The sequence below is a fragment of the Rhopalosiphum maidis genome, chromosome 3 (assembly GCF_003676215.2).
Source record: "Rhopalosiphum maidis isolate BTI-1 chromosome 3, ASM367621v3, whole genome shotgun sequence".
NCBI classification, from domain to species: domain Eukaryota; kingdom Metazoa; phylum Arthropoda; class Insecta; order Hemiptera; family Aphididae; genus Rhopalosiphum; species Rhopalosiphum maidis.
The window spans coordinates 58,574,338-58,599,120 of NC_040879.1; the positions used below are offsets into that span (position 1 = coordinate 58,574,338).

Consider the following 24,783-nt stretch of genomic DNA (forward strand, 5'->3'; position numbering starts at 1 on the left):
ATGAGGTTCCCTCCGAAATATTATTTTCTATACATTTCATAATAGGTATTTTTACTCTAAAACCACTTTTTGACGCCGTTTCGTTTGTTTTGCGTAAACATATTTAGTCGTTAGATTTAATTTTTATTGCCGTCATGTGCTGCTACCTACTAGGCGTTGTGACGGCTGCCGTGATTTTCTCCACTTCGCCAAAAAGTAAATTTCAACCACGACTGTCTCGCCCGGTCGCGGATCGGTTTTATCTACGACGGTAGACGATTCCGAGAATAGAACTTGCCGATTACGTTTATAGTAAATAGCACGGCTATAGATAATTATCTCTAGTAGTGGTGAATAGTAATTATTTATTTATTAGACAATTCAATAATTGTACATATATAGTAATAGTACATACTAGTTGGCACAATACGATGAAGAGATAATAATATATATATAATTTTGACAGATGTGTAAATGTGTAATGAGAATAATTTATATTACAGAAATGACAATAAAATACAGTTATTATAACCAGAAAATCGTCATAGATGAATTTCATTATCGACCGACTGGATAATTTATTTAATTTATGTTTAATCATTTTGTAGAATTTAATTAGTTATTAGTGATATTACGGACCTTTTTATTTTTTTTTCAGACAGTAGGTAAGTATCTCATATTATACATACATTTTCCAGCAATAATTCAAGTAGGCGCCTACTCCTATAAAAAACATTTCTTCCTGCATGTTATGAATTATAATGGTTTAAATAGAAAAAAAACATTTTTGAATCGATATTAAAATTAATTAAAACAATTATTATTATGATACAAGTAAGTATGACTATGACTAGGGCTCGGAAGTTCATGCACTAAAAACTATCCAAAATATGCGCTAAATAATATGCATTTAATTTTTTTTTTACGTTAAGTTTTTTTTTGTTTCAGTAAGAATAATAATTTTAATATGGGGAAAATATACACAATTTTAATATAACATGATATGTCGTATTTACTTCAAGAAATAAAATTTACAATTAAGGATTTTAACAGGTTTTAAGTACAAATGAACGGCGATTATCAGCCCGACCAAGCAATAACGACCTTTAATTTAAATAATGTTTTTATTTTATATTGGCAATGTTTTTATAAGAACACATTTTTCAACAAATAAATTTTGAAATATACTCGGTCCGAAATTTTCATGAAATATTAATACATAATAATAAAAAATTATAAATAACACAATTAAAATGCAGTAAAATGCAATTTTATTTTAAAAAATGCATATATTTTTTAAAAACCTGAAAATATGCACACTAAAATTTCATTTTAAACACGTTCAATTTTGATTCAAATTTTAGCTCGTCCAGAAACTTTTTGATGCACTCAGTAAAAAGAACTTCAGGGCCCTAATTATGACTATCCTAAAAAAATTAGTTATAAATTTACACAACGTATTCTAGTATTTCTTTTTTAGTTATAACGAATTAGAATAGCGAAAGTCACAATATGAGACTGGTAATAGCTGTATTTCCTAAAACACGTGTACAAGAATAAATAATCAAGTATAATTTTGTAATTTTCGAATCAAAAGTGAATTCTATGAAAATGCCATTCCTTCTAGTCCAAAATGTTACCTATAACATTAGACACGTCTAAATGTTTACACCCCGCCTAGGTTAGGTTAATGTAAATTTGTGAGTATTCAATGACAATAAAGGTGATCCCTTACCTATTAAATTCACCTATGACAATTGTCATAAGTAAATATATATTTTGGCACCAGTGCGTGATTATATCAGTTTTGAATTTAAATAAAAAATGTTTGTAAGTTTAAGTCAACTTTTTTTATGTTAAATTTTAACAATTATACTGTCGCTACATTTTTCATAATTGCAAACAAAAAAATTATAATAAATCTAAAATGTTCGTCTAAGAAAATAAGCACATGTGTTCACGGACACTTAATTTATATGATAATTTCGTATTTCCCTATATATGTTATGAACATATAATAGTATATATATTGTATTTCTATAAGGAAAAAAACGATACCTATTCACTAAAAGCAATTATCATTATGATACCTATGCCTATTATAATTTATGCGACTATACAAGTCGATAACATGTAAAGAAATGACACACGGCGGCGTTGAAAATGAACCTTTGGCGAGAACATGGTTTCAGGATTTAACAGGAATGACCGTAAAATTATGTGGACTTTTTACGGATAATGAATATCCATACCTTGCTGCAGGTCCAGGTAAAATATATAATTTGATATTAAATTGTATTAAAATTTAAATACCAAGATAATTTTATGGCCAAGTAGGGATAGCAAAAAAATATAATTATTTTGATTATTTTTAGACGGGTTAATTGATGACAACGCAATAATCGAAATAAAATGTTCGTATACGGCAAAAGACACAAATAGCGCGAAAGAAGCAATTAAAAATAAACTTGTAAGTAATAAAATATTATGAAAATAATTATTGACTTGAATGAAATTTATATTTTATATTAATTATTTATTCGTCTAGTTATATATCTAATATAGCTATTTTGTATAACTAGTATCAAATGTTATACTTATATTTTAAATAGGTATTTTTATTTTTTTCAACTATAATATATTTATTACATATTTGTTACACCAATTGCAGTACTGTATTATAAATATAGACGGAGCCATTGAATTAAAAAAGAACATACGTACTACTATCAAATAATTGATCAATTACGGATAACCGGGAGGGATATTTGTTTTTTTGTAGTTCATACGAATAACTGAACACACATTATTTAAATTATTATTATACACATTATGAAAACATTATTTATTATGGTGAATTTTGGGAAACTTAAATGGTTAATAAACTTAAAACGTAAGAAATATATAAGATGGTTTTAAGTGTAAACGTTCTATACTTCTATCCAATTATTTTACGTGATTATATTGAGGTATGTTTTTTTTAGGTTTTATTTGGAATGTATATTGCCAAAAATAGTTGACCCATTGTACGGAAGACGGTTACAAATATCAGACATACAAGAACCACTTCATATATTAAAATCTTAACAAGAAAAAAATAAAACAAAACGTTATTCGTTAAAAATTAATATTAATTACAGTTTAAACATATAAGTTATATAAGTTATAAATACTAGTGTCTAGTATACATACCTAGTAATGTTTTTTTTTTTTTTTAATGTTTATATTTTTATATTATATAATGTTATATACTTTTACTATAATAAATTTCAAACAACAGCACTACTACTTAGGTACTCATTACAATATTATTTATTAATTACAAACTATATTTTTGAATGCGCGTGTGAATCTTATCTTTGCAGTTCGTACATCATAGGTATACACTCATTAAGATAAATATTAGGTAGAAAGGCGGGATCTTATAAATAACAGATGGATTTGATGTATACAACTGTATGTCTTGTAATGATGTACGCTCATATTATATAAATGTAAGAAAGATGTTCAGAAAGAGTTAAATAATAAATTAGAAGCGGTCGAGTTGCCGCACGCGGATAACAGTAAACCTCAATAAAATCTTTTATCGGTGATCAAGGGGACAATTAATATTACGAGGTCACGCAGAAACGCCATACGTGTCTGTGACAATAAAGCGCAGAGCGTGTGACTTTTCCCGTATGCCGACAGAGACAAGGGATGGCCCAATGAGGGTCTCTGCAACCAAGGATAAAGCCAGATCTTTGGAAACGCGGAGGCCTTTGATGGGGCCGCCTACGTCTCTGGTTGGCTTGACCGAATCGTCTCCCTCGCCAATGCATGTGCACCCTGTGTTTTCACGAACATCTCGAGAGTCCGTTTCCGTCGTGCGACAATTAAACCCGTACTTATTATACATAAATAAATTAGTGTTGTTTTTTATTTGGTTATATACGTCTAATGATCTAATTCTACCTGTGTCACTTCATTACGTCATCATAGCGTATATATTCATACAACATACATAATATATTCGGATGTTCCAGTAAACCAGGTAAGGTGCAGATTAATAATATACATGTAATAACGTAAGGAGGTGATATTAATAAATTATTAAATCACATATATATAGCACATAATTGAAATAAGAATCAATCTCACATCTTTATTATATATTTGCTTTTTACGTTATTACATTCTGTATTTTTATTACATAAAAATTGCGATGTAAAAAGTATGTGTGATAGCAGGTACAATACGAAATGATAAGGAACGTAAAATACGCGCAATACATATTTTACTTACAAGAAAACTAATATTTATATATTTAAGTAATATTAGTTTGGGTTATTGTTATAAATTATATAAGTATTATTTACTACATTATGTATATTTTTTATATCGTTGCGATCATTTTATCATGAAGGACACGAACCACTCAAAACTTTCATAAATTGTTAAACAATGAGTGGTATAGTGATAGGCGTATAGATAGGATATTTGAATAAGTAATAATTCAGTAAAAATACAAATCAAACTATGTTATAATACAGTTTCTACGATCTATATAATATATATTTGGGTATAAGCAGTTTATACTGTTTATAGGTACGCGTGGGTATTTCAAATATTACTGCGGCATTGACGTGTATGAATTTTATATTGACGCGTTTCACACAGACACGGACGCGTACCATACGCCGCGTATCGCACGCGCACGTTTTTAGTTTACACACATTGATTGTATTCGTACGCGCCATTGTCGGAGTGGCACGTATGTACCTAACCAATGTAACCGAAAACGCGCGCGTAAGATACGCGCCAATGTGAAACGGTCCTAACGTCCTGGACGAACGACCGTAGTATAAGAAAACGACGCTCCCGTACGAAAACCCGTCAGCCAGACGCCGACTGCGAGAAGTGTGGGCGTAGCTAAACGCCGCGCGCTTGCGGATTGCGAAAACACTGAACAGCGTGTTCTCTGGGCCGCAGCGTACGTTTCGTCTTAGGCGTCCTCTTTCGTGTACCTACAGCTGCAATCGTGTGCATAGTGTATAGTGCAGTCAGTGCAGACATAGTTGTGTATAATAAAAACGGCATATCGTACATAGTTACTATGCGTACAATAAAACCCCATATAAACTTTAATACAAGTATAGTTTTTGTACTCGTTGAATGATAGTTAATAATTTTATGCGTAAAATAATTGCATGGTATAGTAATAACACATACCAACACGTACAGAAATCGACCGAATCGATAGAAAATTAATGTACACCATAATATAAATGACGAATTTTGAAGTGCTGACTGACCATGATTGTACATAACAAACAGCGCATTTTGAGAAACACTGTACCGAACGAAACGCAGTTCGCCACCCCAATCGACCATGCCTTGTCGTGGGGGAGATCGTCCCGTGAATTCTATAGCTGACATATTTTTTTCTTTTATCGTATATATATATATATATATTATATTGAACACGGCGAATAGTGTCCGAGTGCGTCACCACCACCGCACTACCTACTTCTCTGTGTACTGCCAGAAACCCTACCGATTCCCACCCCTATACACACGTCCGCGCACACTTGCTACAAAGTATTTTGTTTTTTTTTTAATCCTCGCTCACAGTACCACCGTTCACAGTGTTCGGAGTACAGGGAGACCACCGCACTACCATTCCACAGTTATCCTTACCACAGTCGAAACGTAAACAGTTTAATTGTGTACTTTCGCCTACAGGAATTACGTTTCTCCTTCAAACGAAAAACAATTAGCGTTTTTGTGTCTACATCAAACCAACTCGGTAAGTTAATGTCATTATACTATATTTTATTGATATAGGATGTTATTAAATAATAATAATAACAATAATATGTAATCAAACATTTATGCCTCGACGCCTGTATCTGTAGAACGAATTTCGGCGGTCTTACGCAACAGTTTAATACTTCATAACGTTATGACGACGTGATGGTTAATATCTATAAGAAGTATATTATTATTATTATAGTGAAACTGTGTATACAACCTGTATCTAGACAGTCGTAGGACCAAAATCTGTTACAAACTACAGGTGTCCTTTATTGTAACAGGTTTCAGTGCCCGTTTCACATGAACGCGTATCACTCGCGACGTATCGTACACGGGCGCGTTTTTAGTTCACATTGATTGTGTTCATACGCGCCATACCGGCGAGGGAAACGCGCCATCGTCGGAGTGACGCGTATGTATATAACCTGCAATGTAACCGAAAACGCGCGCGTACGATACGTCGCGCACGATACGCGCCCATGTGAAACGGGCGAAAAAGTAAAATTAATCTACAGACATATCTGTTTAATGAAAAATCAAAATTTTCTACGAATATCATATTAATATTATACGTATTATTATAATCGTTGTCATTATTATTATATCATTAATTTAATTTTAATATTTCATCATAACACATTTTTGTTCAGCAGAATACATTTTGTGACGTTAGCTTTAATATTAGAGTAAATTTACCTATTATCAAATTTAAAGGTAAGAATATTGTCTAAACAATGACATATGATTTTATTGATATTATCAGCTTAAAGTGAGTTATGAACATTTTAAAGTTGTTATATTCTACATAGCTGTAACTCACTTTAAAATAATAATATCGTTAAAAGCATATGAAATTGTCTAGATAATATTCTTACCTTTAAATTTGATAATAGGTAAATTTACTCTATTATTAAAGGTAACGTCACAAAATGTATTCTGCTGAACGAAATTTTGTTATGATGGACGTTAGTGAGACAGAGACAACACATACGGGTATGGCGTCCTCTTAACGTTATCATAATCGGTGTCTCACGTATACTTAATTGCGCTCCATATTGACACTATTTCGTTGTTAGTATATGATATGATATTACATATGGATTTGAACTAGGATTTTTGTCCGTTATCAAATCGTGGGTGGGTATCTTATAAGATGGTTGCTTTAAAGGAAAAAAAGTACACGCCGCCACCGGCTCTTATTAAGAGGACGCCATATACCCGCATGTGTTGTCTCTGTCTTACTAACGTACATCATAATCATGGGCGGAGGTAGTTCGCGCCAAACTGGTATCCGTGTATTGTATATTTGTATGGTAGTGCAGTAGTGCACATTTCTACAGTGTGAAAAATACAAGGCAATACACGCAGCCCGCGTTATAATGGAATATTGATGGCCCATTCGTTTCTATGCACTTATGAGGACGCCATACCCGCATATGTTGTCTCTGTCTTACTAACGTACACCATAACAAATTTTCGTTCAGCAGAATACATTTTGTGACGTTAGCTTTAATATTAGAGTCAATTTACCTATTATCAAATTTAAAGTAAGAATATTGTCTAAACCAGTGTTTTTCAACCTGTGCGTCGCGGCTCCCAAAGGCGTCGCCGGTCATTATTAAGGGAGCCGCGTTCGCAATAGAAACTAAAAATACAATTTCCGCGCACCAATACATATTACATTTTGGGTGTGTGAGACAGATCGGCCGTCGATAACCGTGTTTGCGATATCGAGTAATAGCATATTTCGATTACTATTTACATTTATTTGATGATATAATGCAACAAAAACAAGCACAGCCGTCCCATTAAAAATAAAGTTAGATTAAAATTATTATAAATAATTTAAATTTGTTTATTTTAAATATTCGTATGGGAGCCGTACATTTTATTTCAAAATCAAAAGGAGCCGTGGACCCGAAAAGGTTGACAACCACTGGTCTAAACAATGACATATGATTTTATTGATATTATCAGCTTAAAGTGAGTTATGAACATTTTAAAGTTGTTATATTCTACATAGCTGTAACTCACTTTAAAATGATAATATCATTAAAAGCATCAATGATAAAAATCAAATTATGTAACGAAATGTTGTTCATAATGTGTTTTTATTGACATTTTCTTATTTGACCGTTAAAAGTCATTAGTTCTTAAGATCGGTGCTCATAGATTATGTGTATAGATCTCGCTGTATAATAATTAATAATTTATAAATATTAAGATTATGTCAGCGCACTGTTTGTTTTCTCTCTCTAGCCAACACTCAACATAGACAAAACGCATTTACACAGTCTGAGTAAAACTCGCTCAATTTTGGTTCTAGCGATTTTTTTATAAAAATTAAAATTTTGAAAAGTTAAAGATTACTTAAAAATGTTGTAATTTATGGCTATTTCTAAACGATATAATATTGTTTTAGGAATAATGGAAAAACCTCATCGTCTAGCACTCAGAAATATTATCAAAATTTAATTTTATAATAGGTATATTTACTTTAGAACCAAAATTAAGCGAGTTCTACTCAGACTGCGTAAATGCGTTTTGTCTTTATATTGCGCGTGGGCTAGAGAGAGAAAACAAACAGTGCGCTGACATCCTCTGAAGTATAATCATACGATTATAGGTTTATTATTATAATTTATTTTAACTGTTGTTACTATAATTGTAATTAGTTAAAATAAAATATGATAAGGTGCGAATAAGATAATGGTGAATGGTGAATTAATTTAAGAATAAATTATTAATTGTTATGATTTGAGATTACTATTATATTTGCGTACAAGCATATAAATATATTATGTTTGATTGGTATCTTTAACTCATTACTTAAATATTATTACTTAATATGATATCTTAGTACGGGGATGTGCAAGAGCATTTTTATTTATATATTTATATATTTTAAGTTAAATAAAGATATTTTTTTACAACTGTTGAAAGCAGCTCGATACATTTTATTCAAAAACATAATATAAATATTTTTGACAAAAAAGTAAAAATAATTTTTTTTTATTATGATTTTAAAGTATAAAATATTATCTGTTACTTATTATTATTTAAATAAATTGTTTTATCAACAAGAGTTACGAAAAATATTTCAATTGTATAGTATTTATACGACAATGCCGGACATTAATTCAGAGCCCTGAAGCCGTTGCGAATTTTCGCACTATATGTGTGTGTGTGTGTGTGTGTGTGTGTGTGGCATTTTAACCCATCTAGCGCCCTACAATTTGGACAAGTGAAATAAATACTTTTTTACTACATATAGTATTATTGTTATAGCAAAACTCACATTTTATATTATAAGATGCATTGGAATTGGACATAACCTAATCAAGATAAATTCCTATAATTTATCCGAAACTGTTTTGTGTTTCATGGACCCATAGCAATCTTGTAAACTGTAAGGTATTAAAATGATTTTTAGGTACCTAAGTATGTATTTTTAAAATACTTATATTAAAATCAATTTTTTATTTTCAAATTCTATATATTTTTTAATGGAAATTAAACTTAGAAAACTAAGGAGTATTTTATAGCATATTTAATATTATATTTAGATTATTTGTTAGATGCTCCGCAAAATAAACGTTAAATATGAAAATCGGTTCTGTTGATTTTATAAGGTAAAAAAAAATTCTTGTTAAAAATTTGAAGGTATGTATGAAGTGTAAATACTTTTTTTTACTACATTTTCGAATATGTATTTTACATACTTTTTAAAATATGTATCTGTACCTGTAGGTACTTGAATTATTTTAAAAAGTATCTTTTATGTAATGCACGTGTAAAACCGACATATATAATACATGAAATTTAAAAATTCAAAATGATTTATTTGTTTTGGTGCTGGTTACATAAAGTTAATAGCTTATTATTTTCACAAAAATAAGATTTTTGCTTCTTATGTAACCTGCAGTTATATAGGCTCACGCCCTTGACGACAGATGGAAATTAATGGACCAATGCCATGACCAATGTAAATTTAATGCATTTGCATAATTGTATTGCTACACCGTATAATAAAATGGATTCGGGCAAAATTTTATAGGTTACGGCATATCGCATATACATGCATATTTTAATGATGTTTTTATATAAATGGTTTTTTTGTACTATATTATTTTTAGTCAGGTATTCAACGTGTATTATTGACTATTGTACTATTGAAGTCGAGATAAATTTACTGACATTAATAACTCGTACTTGTCTTAACGGATGACAAAAATCGTTAGACAATCGTTTTTAGTTTGGTGGAATCCATTGACCAATTTGCGTCGTGCCGAGTATTATTTATATTCGCGTTGATTTCTTTGTTTAATTGTAAAATGAATAGAAAAATTATAATGAAAAAATAAGAATGAAAGTTAAATTTTAATATTTTTGAAAAATGAGAGCCTTTTTTCAGTTTTTAGTGCATATATACATGCATATTTTGTAATAGTTTTTAAGTGCATTAAATTCACAGCCTTGGTCATCAGAGACTGAGGGTGTTCCCAACCGTAATGTGAATGAGATGGTAGTTGTGATCGATAGTCAAACTCTTCCGTTGTTGTGGAGCCTCGGCCGCGTGATTGAGTTACCCGGTGTCGATGTCCGGATTTTAACGCACGCCGATAAGGTTACGCGTCAAGTGGTCAAGTTTGTACAATTACCAACCAATGTAAAATCTTAATCTCACCTCAGCACTATGCTTTCCGTCGAAGTCCCTACTTCGCCCTGGGACGTTCGACACGTCACTCCATTACCTCCCTATTTGTTTGTAAAATGTACATGATTTTTATATATGAGGTCAGTGGGCGGTTGTTCGGGGTTGCATAATAATCGTGTTATGTTTGTTTTTTATTTATAGGTATACCTTTTGTTATATTGTGTTAAACTGTTATTACCTATTAAGTTTTTATTAGAACGAATCTATATGTTCATTGAGTTATTTATTTATTTTTATTCTCTTTTTACACAATTATTATCTATACTAATATTATATAGAGGAAAGAATTTATTGTTTGTTTATATTGAATAAAGGCTTCGAAACACCGATTTAAATGAAATTTAGTTCATAAAAAGTTTAGACTCTGAGAAAGGACATAGGCTACTTTTTAATACTAAAAAGGGCTGTAAGGGGTTGAAATAGGGGATTAAGTAAATACAAATAATTAACATAACACTATGTAGAATGCGCGTGCACACACACACACACAAATAATATTAATTATATATAGTAGTTAGTCATTAAGGCCATTTCGAATAAATTTATTTTAAGCAGTTTAATATACACAATTATTAAATAATGGATTATAAATATTATAGGGAAGGAAGAAGAGATGTAATCTATGTTACTACGCCAATAGAACAGAAATTTAAATGTCCATAGAAAATCACCCATATCTAGTTTCAAAATGTACTATCTCCTTTGATAAGTATATAATATATTCTCAGACTTCATCGATAACTATAATAAATAAATATATAATTATATTACACCGTATACTGTTATTAGGGTTTTTCGTGTATAATGCTGTTAGTTAACTTCATACTGTACAATCTCCAACCAAAATTTCCTTAAAACGAAGACAAAATATTGTCCTTATAAACACAAAAACGAGAAATAATCTTCCATAGCTATCTAAATAGGATAAAATATCTACACAGAGAAAAATATATTTTTTGATTAAGCTAGGTATACGTTTTTTCAGAAAATTTAATGAACATGAATATTGTACATTTTGTAACTATTATAAACTCTTCATACATAATAGTATATACTATAAATGTCTTTAAGCATCATGAAATGGCTATATTATATATTAATTATTATAATATCAATGCACCAGTCACCAATAGCCGACGGGCGACGACGAATGTAATAACACTAATAACTGTAGGAAACGGATCTAAATGCTCTAAAAAACAAAACAAAAAATACCTATAAAAATATGAAATAAATAATGCACTCACATATCAAACAATTTTTTTTAAATGCTCTTAAAATTATTTTTAACATTGAAAAAATTCTTATTCATATTAATTATAAGTCTAATTGCATGTATGTGTAATATAATATTATATAGGTACATACCTAAGTGTGTCATATAAGTATCTAATATAATAATTTCGTTTGACAAACCGTATTATAGGTGGCGACGTCGTCATGAATATACATTTGATCGGTAAAAACATAATAACAAATAATAAAAATAGAAACACGACAAGACAAACTTAATTATATTTAATTTTATTGTTTTAGAATGAATTATTTTAACTACATTTTTAAAAAAATGTTCTCCATTATTATAAATAAAGAGTTAAAATAAAAATATTTTTATATATTGTTATTATTATATTATATTAACTTATACATTTTACAATTATACAACTGACTAGTACGCAAATAATATAATAATAATTTATAAGAAAGAAATATTGGATATGAAAATAATACTAGTATTTAATTTATCACAATTAGCATAATCAATTGCATTTAGCGTGAATTGTCATTTTAAAGTATTCGATCACACAAATTACTTGAACCTACCATTAGTTGTTATATTAATATTAAAACAACTTAACTCAATAATATAAAATAAAGTACATGCGTGTTTGTATGTTTAAAATATTCTAAGATATGACTTTCTATTTAAATATTGACAATATTTAACTTGATTTTATCAAATTGTTGGAAATGTTGTTTTTAAATATTCAATTTAATTTTGAGTATTAATTTTCAAAAAGTTAAAAGCATTTAAATTTCTTAAAGTTCAATAAGTTTTTTTCTGTTAACCAATGTATTTTATTATGCTGAAAACAACCGTAAATTCAGAATTTTGTTGTAATTAAGTTTTAATATTTATGTCATTTCAAATTTCATATTTGACACCTGATAAAGTAACTTAGTTTTAGTAATTTAAATTGTAAATTTTAAAATAAATGTTCTATTTTATTATATATATATATACATATGTATGTATGTAGAAAAATAAAAAAATATTATGTAGAGTATATTATAAAAAGTAATAATTAATAAGTAGATCCTGTATGTTTATACACTAAAAACAATCAAAATAAACCCTTATGTTTTTTAAATTTATTCATTTAAATAAAAAAAAATGTTTGTACTACATTTTTTATTTAAATTTCATTTGAGACTATTTCAATGTAGATTGTAGGCTCTAGCCTTAATTATTTATTTTCTTTTTGACTTTAATTAAAATTTAAGATATATACAATTTTATAAAGCATTTTTTTTTTTTTTATAAATTTAATTAAACACTTGATATATTATATACGGTTAAACATTTTATATCTCTTTTAAATTTCAATATTCATTTTAATATAATGTTAAAAAATATGTAGAAGATGATTTCTATGTTGGTATCAACTGTACATTGAAGGATTTTTCGTATTCATTTTAGTTGTTCAACATTTTAAAGTTATTACATCTGCTTTTATTATTATTTTAATAGATTTAATTAATAATGGTTTAAAAAATGAGTAACTTAATGGTAAGTTAATAAATACATATTTTATTTCATGTTAGACACTTTAACAGAAGGTTTAAGTAAAAATTATGAATTGAACTACAAAAATGTAATATTACAAATTTAATATGTATTGTTTTAGTGCAGATTAATTCTTTTTAAATAACATTCAATTTAACATTCACTTATCCAATTAAATAATGTTAATATAATAAAACAAATATATAATTGAATTACAATACACATTTTTTACTATTAAACTTAGTATAATTTGCTTAATTTTTGTAAAAACACAACTTTATTTAATTAATAAAATTTAGTCTAGATTAGGTTATATAAAAATGAAAAAATAATTTCTTGTTGTGTTAATTGTATATTTTTAGAAAACCAATAATCTTTCAAACCTAGAAGCACATTTTATTGGATTTGATATTGATGATAAAGTACTGAAAAGATTTGAAAATAAGAAAAAATGTAAGTTTTTCAATAATTATATGTTCATACAGCTTTTATATTTAACTTAAAATTAAAAATTATTACAAATTTTATAAAAAAATTTATATGTTTGTATTTAGTATTAAAAATGGAACTTAGTAAAGAAACGAGTGAGCCTATGGAAGTAGACAAGCCAACTGACAGTCCATCCATTGTTCATAATAATCATGTTAATAAAAAGAAACTATCTAAATCAAGTAGTAAGTTAGAAAAATTATATTTGTAAACCTGTTAATATTCTTTTGTTTTATAACATGAGTAAAACATGTATGTATGTATAATTTTTTTAAATAATTTGGTGTATCAAATCCAGAACCTAATGGTATAAAGAATAACTGGAGTAATAAGAGGCATAAGAAAGACAATACATGCAATGATACCTTAGAATCATTGAAATTACATGTTCCGCCTTCTTTAGGTGAATAAAACATATTATTATTCTTTGTTTTGCATACATCCATCATATATGCTACAAACAATCTTAGGAATACCAACATAATATAATAATATATTATTTATAGTTAATAAATAAGTAGTAAAATAACATAGACAAATGGATATCAATCTGTTGTATACACTAGGTGTACTGTAAAACAGTGTGAATAGATTCAAAATATAAGAATATTAAATCTTTAAAAAAATTCACATTCTTTTATAATTTCATTGGTAAAGTAAAATCAATAATATACATAAAAATTTTAAGTCATCACGATTAAAGATTATGAAAAATAATAAAATAATTAACATGGTTAAAATATATAATTTTCTTTAAATTTAATTTACAAATATATTTATAAAAAATAACTGTATTTAAATATTTTTAAGAAATTTTCAATTCAAGTTCAAACTACTTATGATGAACGTTGTATTTAATTTTTATACTTCAGTTATACAATTCGGGTGATTTTAAAAATGTTTACTATAAAATATTAAAATACTTGCAGTTGTCAAATTTTTTATAAATTTGTAATTATTTGAGCTTTAAATGCATATAAGAAAAATTGTGCATATATGATTGTATAATGTTTATAAGAATAACTTATCATAGGCCCTGTATTAAATTTTATATAAGAATTTATATCCAGTGAACGATCTACATTTATAAAAAAAATATAAATATTTTTATGCTTGTAAATAGCTCAATAAATGTCTAAATATTTTTAAAATTATATCATGTAAGTACAAACCAAATCAACATTTCTATCCAAACCTACCCATTTTATCTTCTATTTATCGTAAAAAAAAAAACACAAATTTAAAATCGATACATAAATTGCTCTGTTTAGAATCTAATTTATTTAAATTATAAAAATTAAAACTACATTTTTCCCAAAAAGAGACACTGTCCGCTATGCTAATGAAAAAACTAGCTAACTGTGCATGTATCATAAAAAAAAACTAAATTGATACTGATATTTTTTTTATTAGATGAATGAAAATCTAATAAATATTTACATATATAGTAGAATTATTTATATTTTATTTTAATATCCAAATGTCAAATAATAAATTATTTTTTTTAATATCTCATTCTATAGGAGTAATTGTTTTTAAATTTTTACACAATTTTTTATTAAAAACTATTATATTTCATTTTTTTTAAATTATGATTGCTAAACTTACTAACCTAGTATTTAAAATAATAATAATATTGTATAGCAAGATAAAGTTTTAAAGAATACATAGGATACATACAAACGGTACACAAGTTGAATTAAAAAATGTGTTGGTATTATAACATGGCACCCAGAACCACAATATTTTAGTGCTTAATTATCAATTAATGAAAGCAAGATTAAATAATAAGATAAATTTGTTTAGTGTACTACTCTATATTGACAATATTTATAACAGTATTTCAATGACAATTCAGATTTAAAGAGCAACAATAAAACATTAATGTATCTTATGTTATACAAATAAATAGTACCTATTATATTTCATGTTTGGTATAAGTGTCATACTGTGTTCAAGGTTTTCTAAATATGAATAAAAATATAATTTAATCATAAATACTATTACTAAACAGTTTTGATATATTATGTTAATTGATTTTTAATTTTTTAGAACTTACTACTCCTAAATTCAACTTAACTTCTTCTAACACTAGAATTCTCCGTAGTGCTGGAAGAATAAAAAATTATGATATAAGAGATGCAATTTTTAAAATCCCATTTGAGCATGGTAAGTAAATTAATTATTAATGATTTTTTTTAGTGAATTGTCTGTAATTAATATTTTTCAGGATGGAAACGAGAATTAGTATACAGAACATCGGGTGAATCTGGTGTTGTTACTCGAGCCAATAGAAGTGCCGATGTATACTATTATTCTCCAAATGGCCAGAAACTAAAATCATTACGAGACATTAAGGAACAATTGGATATTTCATCTGATAAAACTTCTCTTACTATAGAAAGTTTTACATTTGTAACAAAACCAATTGGCATAAATGATAAATCAAAAGAACTGATAAGATCTAAATATGTCAAATCATTTAAGGTAATAAAAAAAAAACTGCATATGAACTGAGTCCCAGTATAACCTATTATGCCAAATTGAATCACAGCTTGTTTTAGAATATATACCAATAAGTCCAGTGAAATTGTAGGTATAATACTAATTGAGTCAACGTTTTAATATTAATTGAGTTCCATCAAATAAAAAAAATAAAACATTTTTCTTCCTATTTAACAGGCTTAGGAGTGTTTGTAAAAAAAAATCTACAGGTATGCTTAAAAAGGATTTGTTTTCAAATATTTCATAATATTAAAAAAATTTAGATAATGATAAGATAACATTGTTTAAATTCAAAATATAGTTATTGCATTTGATTGCAACAGCTGCATTTGATGCCCGATTTCTTTTTTTTCTTTTATATAATTTCTTGTATTACTAATAGGAACACTTCTAATTTTTATATCCGTCTCGCATTGTACATTCCACAAAATGTTTATAAATTGTTAAATGTTTAGATTGGCTGAATAAAACTATATAAAATTATATTTTACTCAAAATAATAAAGTTAGGAATGTTCGAGTATGGAAGCAAATGTGAATTTTTTTACAATGGATCATTCAATATGCACATAACCACATGACTTTTTTGCATAAACTTTTCATATTTTATACATATAACTTTAAAAAACCGTGCATTAACAATTATCCTTATACATTTTTAGGATGACACTACTGTTGGCGTTGCTGTTAAACCTAAAAAATCTAAAACACCTAAACAACGCCCACCATTTGATTCTGAATTGACAGGTGATGGAAACAAAAAGTCTGTTAGTAAATCGAGACTTGATTTAAAAAAAGTGAAGACTTCCACAACATCAAAATCTAAAAAAGGTAATTATAAACATATATAATTATTTATTATTTAGCTAAACATTTGCAGTGTTGTCCATACTAATAAATAGATGTACTCCTTAATCTTCTTCAAATGTAAACTAACACAAACATTAAATACAGTTAAATAAGTTGTTATGTTCTAATATAAAATAATAAAGGCCTAACAATTTATATAATAATTTACCACTTTATTAATATTTGAATTTGACTCTGTAGTAGTCTATTAGCACTGAGAAGTAGATACTTATTTCCCATCTCTTGTCATCATTCGAGTATACAACTAGTAAATCAAAACAATGAGCTAAAAAATGTTATTAGTATTGTCTGACTTTACCCATAGTGTGCCGTCCTCTTAATAAGGAATTGATTTTAGTAATATATATATATATATTTAATATATGATCCACCTTTTTTAGTTGAGTGGCAGTAATGTATAATTTATGTATCAGAAAACATAAAATCTCCCAATTCATTCTCAATTGGTACACAAATTTTTCCATTTCATTCACATTAAATATATACATAGATATACTCGTCAAATGTTAATTTGTATAGGTATTATTAACATAATTTTTAATGTATATATTTGATTTTTATTAGATAAATGATATTCTAATAAATATTTGTTATATTTTATATAAAATAATGTTAAAAAAAAACATATCAGAATTATTTATATTTTATTTTAATATTTAAATGTCAAATAATAAATTATTTTTTCTTAATGTCTCATTCTATTGATGAAATTATTTTTAAATGTTTACACATTTTTTTATTAATTACCATTATCTTTCATTTTTTTTAAAATTATGATTGCTAAGCTTACTAACCTAGTATTAAAAATAATAGTAATATTATTTAATATGATAGTTTTAAAGAATACATAGTTAAACGAACATTCCACAAGTTAAATTAAAAATTGTGTTGGTACAATATGGCACCCAGAAACACAATATTTTAGTGCATAATTATCAATTAATGTAATTGTAAACAACATGAAAAAAAAGATAAATATGTTTAGTGTACTACTCTATACTTATAATAATATTCCTATGAAAATTCATATTTAAAGGCAACAATAAGTCATTAATGTATCTTATGTTATACAAATAAATGGTACCTATTATATTTCATGTTTGGTATATGTTTCATACTGTGTTCAAGGTTTTCTAATTATGAATAAAAATAGAATTTAATTATAAATGTTATAACTAAAGAGTTTGGATATATTATGTTAATTGATTTTTAATGTTTTAGAACTTAAAACTTCTACATTCAATTATACGTATATAGCACCACCTAAAAATAGAATGCCTCATAGTGTAAGAAGAAATATTAATTGTCTAATAAACGATTCTATTTTTAAACTCCCATTTGAGCATGGTAAGTAAATTAATTATTAATGATTTATTTTGGTGGATTATCTGTGATTAATATTTTTCAGGATGGAAACGAGAATTAGTATACAGAACATCGGGCGAATCTGCTGTTGTTACTGAGGACAATAGAAGTGGTGATATATACTATTATTCTCCAAATGGCCAGAAACTACGATCATTACAAGAAATACAGGAATATTTGAATATTTCATCTGATAAAACTACTCTAACTATAGACAATTTCACTTTCTTAGCAAAACCGATTTTCGTGTATGATGAATCAAAAGAACGAATCAGAGATGCAAATTTCAAATTATATATGGTAATAAAATCAAGGCTGCATACGAACAGAGTCCTAGTATAATCTTTTATGACGCATTGAATCACAGCTTGTTTTAGGTTATATACCAATAAGTCCAGTGAAATGTTAGGTATAATACTAATTGAGTTCCGTCAACTAAAAAAAAATATAAACATTTTCCTTCTTATTTGTATAGGCTTAGGGCTGTCAGTAAAAAAAAAATCTACAGGTATGCTTAAAAAGGTTTTTTTTTCAAATATTTTATACTAAAAAATATAATAATATAATAATATAATAATATTGGAGTATAATATAAAATGAATAATTTGTGTATAATTAAATAAATGTAGATAACGATGAAATAACTTTGTGTATATCGTTAAAAATGTATGTTATAAGAATTGTTTATATTCAAGTATAGTTATTGCGTTTGATTGCAACTGCTGCATTTGATGCCCGATTTCTTTTTCTTTTTCTTTTATATAATTTCTTGTATTGATTATAGGAACACTTCTAATTTTTATGTACGTTTCGAATTTTACATTCAACAAAATCTTTATAAATTGTTAAATGTTTGGATAGGTTGAATAAAACTATATAAAATTATATTTTACTCAAAATATTCTTCGGTTTCAATTTGTATACAATTAGTTTCATAAACCCGGCCCAATTATATATGTCCGTTTGTACCCTTGACTTAATTAATATATTTTTTTTCCACGTTCAGGTATCGGACTTAATAAGTATACAGCGAAAAACAATTTTATATTTAATTTTTGTTCTTGGTCCTTACCAATTTATTTTTTCGTCAAATAACACTTGAACATAAATTTTTATGAAAAAAAAAATTGGTGGAGGAGAGTTATACAAATCTTAGTAAGGAGCGTATAAAACAAAGATAAAATAATTTCTATATTTGTATAATGCAAGACAGTTTTAACGGTTTGACCTCCCTCACAGTAAAGCTTTTAATTTGTATACAATTTCTTAATTCTTATTCCTTGATTTTTTATTGAATCCTGGGCATCTAAAAGTAAGAATTTCAAACAGTTATAATTTTGATAAAAATTGTTATTTAAACAGTTTAATATTTCAAATTTTATGAAGTTTGGAATGTTCGAGTATGGAAGCAAATGTGATTCTTCTACAATGGATCAGTCACTATGCCACATTACCACAAAACTTTTTATGCATATACTCTTCATTTTTTATACATATAACTGTTAAAAAAGCAAGCATTTGATATTATCTTCATACATTTTTAGAATGAGACTACTGATGATATTGCTGTTCTACTTCAAAAATCTATAACACCTGAACAGCGCACACCAGTTGATTATGAATTGACAGGTGATGGAAACAAAAAGTGTGCTAGTAAAATGAAACACATTTTAAATATGTGAAGACTTCCTTAAAATCAAGATCCAAAAAAAGTAAATATAAAATATTTTATTATTTAACCAAACATTTGCAGTGCTGCCATACTAATTAATAGATTTACTGTTCTTAATCTTTTTTAAATGTTGTTGAATTAATTTTAGTAATATACATATATATGTATAACATATCTTTGTAAATACATGTTCCGCCTTTTTTAGGTGAGTCACATAAATGTATAAAACATGGATCAAAAAACATTAGTTCCTGCTCTAGAGAAATTGTTAGATACAACGATGCCGGATGCTAAAACTAGGCTAATTAAGATTCCCTTTTCGAGAACAGTTAGAATTTATTTTAGTGAATAGTTTAATGATCTTTGTATTAAATATTTAGTATTCATTTTTTTCTTTATACTAAAACCCTTTCATACTATGATTCTATATTTGTAAACATGACAAATGACAAATTTTTTATTTTTTATTACAATTCAAGGTTAACAATATTAATAACAATTTAAATTATTAGTTATAACTTATAATGTATATGTATTACATTTTTCTGTATGTATAATAAAACTGATAATTGAACATAAATGTTATCATACATTTAATAGATTTATAATTGTAATAATTTTATTTCATTTTTAACTCATATTTATTTTTCATTTTGTAAATAATATAAAATTATAATTTGAAAATGGGAATTTTGCTATTCATTGTATTGTAAATTAATTTTGATTCAATTTTAAATAAATTAGATTTAAAGAACATTTGAAGAAACCTAAATATATTGTATACATTTTATATAAAAAAAAAAACAATTCACACAGTATATTATTCTTAAATCTAAAAACAATTGTCTTTAATTTAGATATGATTTTATTATTAAAAATAATAAGCTTGCATGTTGAAGAAAATAATTTTTAAAATATAATTAATTTGCATTTACTATGTATCAAAATTTAAACTTGTCTATAACATAAGTAGTTGTTACATATAGTCATGCATACAAAATCACAAAATGTTTATAAACCTATTAATACTTATATTGCAATAAATTTCAAATTTAACTTTTATTGTATGTTTATATTATGGTTGTATGAGGCAGTTAAATCCATTCTTATCAAAAGTTGTCTTAGCACATTATTACATTCTGATGATAAAACTATTTGAGTAATTCGTATAAACTAGACTAATATAGTTATAATCATATTACTCTAACATAAACATACAAATGCATAATTATATGTATTTTATAAATCTGTAGATACTATACTGAGAATAGTACAAAGGTTCCAATGACTACAATATGACTACAATTAATTTTGCCTATGAGCTGGTGGTCAACCTCGATCAAGATTCTCAGAACTCGAGATTAATTAAAAATTGTATTCGTTTATCTAGCATCCTTATTATGTATTATATTATTGGTATGAGACATCACAGAACGTAGCATCTCCCCACAAAAAAAAAAGGGTTATGTCCTCAAGACAGAAATCTTTCAAAGGCTAGTACAAAAAATAGTTAAGATACAAATATACCATATAAGTTATTAAAACATGTTTACAATATTTTCATTATTTTCAATTCATTTCATAATCATTTGTATGTTCATACTATAACATTTGAACATTTTCATAATATTTTCAAGTTTACAATAAATATTTATAATAATGTATTGATTACAAAAGTGGATCAATAGTTTGCTTAATATATACTGGTTAGTGGTTATATTTTTTCATTAATACAATACAATAAATGGTTAATGGATAATGATATAAGAATATATTAATATGATTAACTTTTATAAAAAATAAAATAAATTGATTAGTAATATTTATACGGTTTATTTATTTTTTTTTTTCATACTATAATAATTTTGATATTTATAATAAAGTAAAACTATAATATATCTCAATACATAATCTCTAGTAAATTGTCTATACTCTAACTTATATTTTTAATAATTTTTCTCTAACCTAATGTTTATTATATATAGTTTTGTTTTTCAAATTGGATTGTGAAATTTTTTTATTAAAAAGTTTATCGTGACATGTTATTTTTAGTATTGGGTATTGTGTTAATTCTAGCCTGTTTAAAATATTTCTATCAGAATGTCCATTTCATATTACTATTACATTTTATTTATTGCCTCTCAAAATATAGTTCTCAATGAACGATGGCGTTAAATTATTCTTCGTCGTATTAAGGCTTTGGTTCAATTGGTTTAAACTAGCATCTCGTATTTCCGTTTTACATCTGAATATTCTCTTTATATCTTAAATAGCTACACTCGAGTTTGATAACTAGTCAATAATCTAATTTATATATAAAATTAATAATTTACATAATATAATGATCATTGTTCGTACAAATGGCTTATTAATAATTCTTTCAATAGTGGAAACTCCAGCACCGGGTCGTACGGAATAAGAGTACGTGATACATCACGTAGATGTCCGTAAATAGAAGTGTTTTCAAAAGATAACAACAAATTTTAGCGTCTTCGTGTAAAACTAAATATAACATCCTAAACTATAAAAAAGTAAATTGATTTTTTTCATGACATTTGTAGGGGGGCATCGCTCCCATGGTACCCTTTAGAAAAATTATAACTTTAAAATGTTCATAACTCTTTCTAATATTATTATATCAATAAGCACAACACAAAATTAATTCTGCTGAACAACAATTTTCCATATTGTATGTAAGCAAGACAGAGTCAACATATGAGGGTATAACGTATATTCAGCTTTTTCTCTAACTTTACTAATGCTTAATTCGGTTATATTAAAGAAGAATAAATATTTTCATTTATCAGGTCATATACAATTTTTATTTTTCTCAACTCAGTAATTGACAATTGTTATTGATAAAAATAATAATGAATCAATCCAATATTTTTAAATTTTTTGCTTAATTATAATTAATAATAAGTTAATAATAATAATATAGTTATACTGCTCGGTGTACAGGTGAGTTAGTACATAAAAGTATATATACGACATACATATAAATAATAATAATATATATAATATATAATAATTTATATCTAACAGGTAAGTACCAAAAATAATAATAAAAATTGTCTAGTTACTTACCTGTAAAATATTTCATTATTTAAAAATTAAGTTTTATCTGTTTACAACTTTGAATGTATATTAATCGTATCAACACTGACTGTCCGACTATTATATTAATATAGGTATTTATTTACATTATTTTTTTTTTCATTTATTTTTGTACATTATTTCATACTCTTTTTAATAATTCTATTAAATTTATTAATTTTACGGTAATTTGATTCAATACAACCTTGAGCGTCTATGTGATTGAGTGAAAATCGTTTCACTGGAAATTCGGTAGGGAATGGTGATCGGTTGTCTAGTAATTGGTCACTAAAAATGTGATAAATTCGATTACCGTATTTGTGAGTTATCAGTTTTTCTTTAACATATCAGTTATTATTCGATGTAAAAATTTGTCCCATCGCATGTCTGGTTCTTTTTTTAAGTAAAAAACAATAAAAAAAAAACACCGAAAATTGTAATTGAGTGTGTAGCAATCAGTCATCAATGGGTGTAATACCGTGTCCCGTCTCATGCCCGGGTTTTTTTTTTAATGAATAAAAAAAAATATAATTATGAAAAACGTGAATTAGGGATCTATAGCTAGGTATTAGCTTTCAACGGATTAGTACACCTCCTGACGTCAAAAATCTAATGCTGTTTTGTACAGGAGAAAAAGTTAAAGTCGAATTACGTTTTAAAACTTAAATTGTGTTGTCAGATTGCCATTCTTGAGTATTAAGTAATCCATAATAATCGGTAAAGTCCAGTTTACACGCATATGCATCGGATCGCGGATGATGTGGCCATGTGGGTGTAACACGGGTGAAATTGTATTTCTATTATACAGAGTGTAACAGGACTATTTAACAAATATATAGTAACATTTGTAATGGAAGTTTGTCAAATAGTTTTGTTACATCTTATATATTATGTCGCACACCCGGTTTTTTTAAGGAACATAAAAATAAATAAATATTAAAAATAGTAATTGGGTGCACTCATAGAAAATACAGTTTAATTTTCTATGATTTCTTTCTATTGATTTACTGTTTTATTATTTTCTTAAAATGTAGGACAAATTTCATCATTTCAAAGATATTTTCTTTAATTAAAGAATAAAAATGTACAATCAAATTTTAGCAAATCCATTGAATTATTATTCAGTTTTCTTTAAAATAAAGAAAAAAAATATTTTATTTTATGTTCAACCGACTTAGAAACGACGAAAGATATCTTCATTTTTACGCATAATTATGATGTGGAATTAATGAAAAATAGTACTTAATTTATTAATAAAATGGTTTAAAATCAATAACTTATTACATTAAATAGGTACATTGCAATTTATTTTCTTAAAATATTTCACGAAATGTTACATGGAATATTTCATTGCAATTAGAAATAAAATATAAATTATTATATCTTAAAGTTTATAATCACGTCATCTTGCAAGTGAAAATTTTCGTAAGTCGGTTTATTGTGTGGAATAAAGAAAATATGTATAATAAATAATAATAATAACCAATACGGATCCAATTATTAATAC

The 24,783-nt window shown here is 26.5% G+C and overlaps 1 protein-coding gene across 1 annotated transcript; it reads left to right on the forward strand.

Annotated features, from left to right (window-relative positions):
- The first annotated feature begins 2,120 nt into the window (after positions 1 to 2,120).
- Positions 2,121 to 20,190, forward strand: LOC113557555. Its single transcript, XM_026963134.1, has 10 exons — positions 2,121 to 2,247; positions 2,355 to 2,449; positions 13,643 to 13,733; positions 13,835 to 13,954; positions 15,822 to 15,938; positions 16,000 to 16,256; positions 16,936 to 17,104; positions 18,365 to 18,490; positions 18,552 to 18,808; positions 20,053 to 20,190. Exons 1-10 carry the CDS (start codon positions 2,121 to 2,123, stop codon positions 20,188 to 20,190), a joined length of 1,497 nt encoding a protein of 498 aa, XP_026818935.1.
- The last annotated feature ends 4,593 nt before the right edge of the window (positions 20,191 to 24,783 follow it).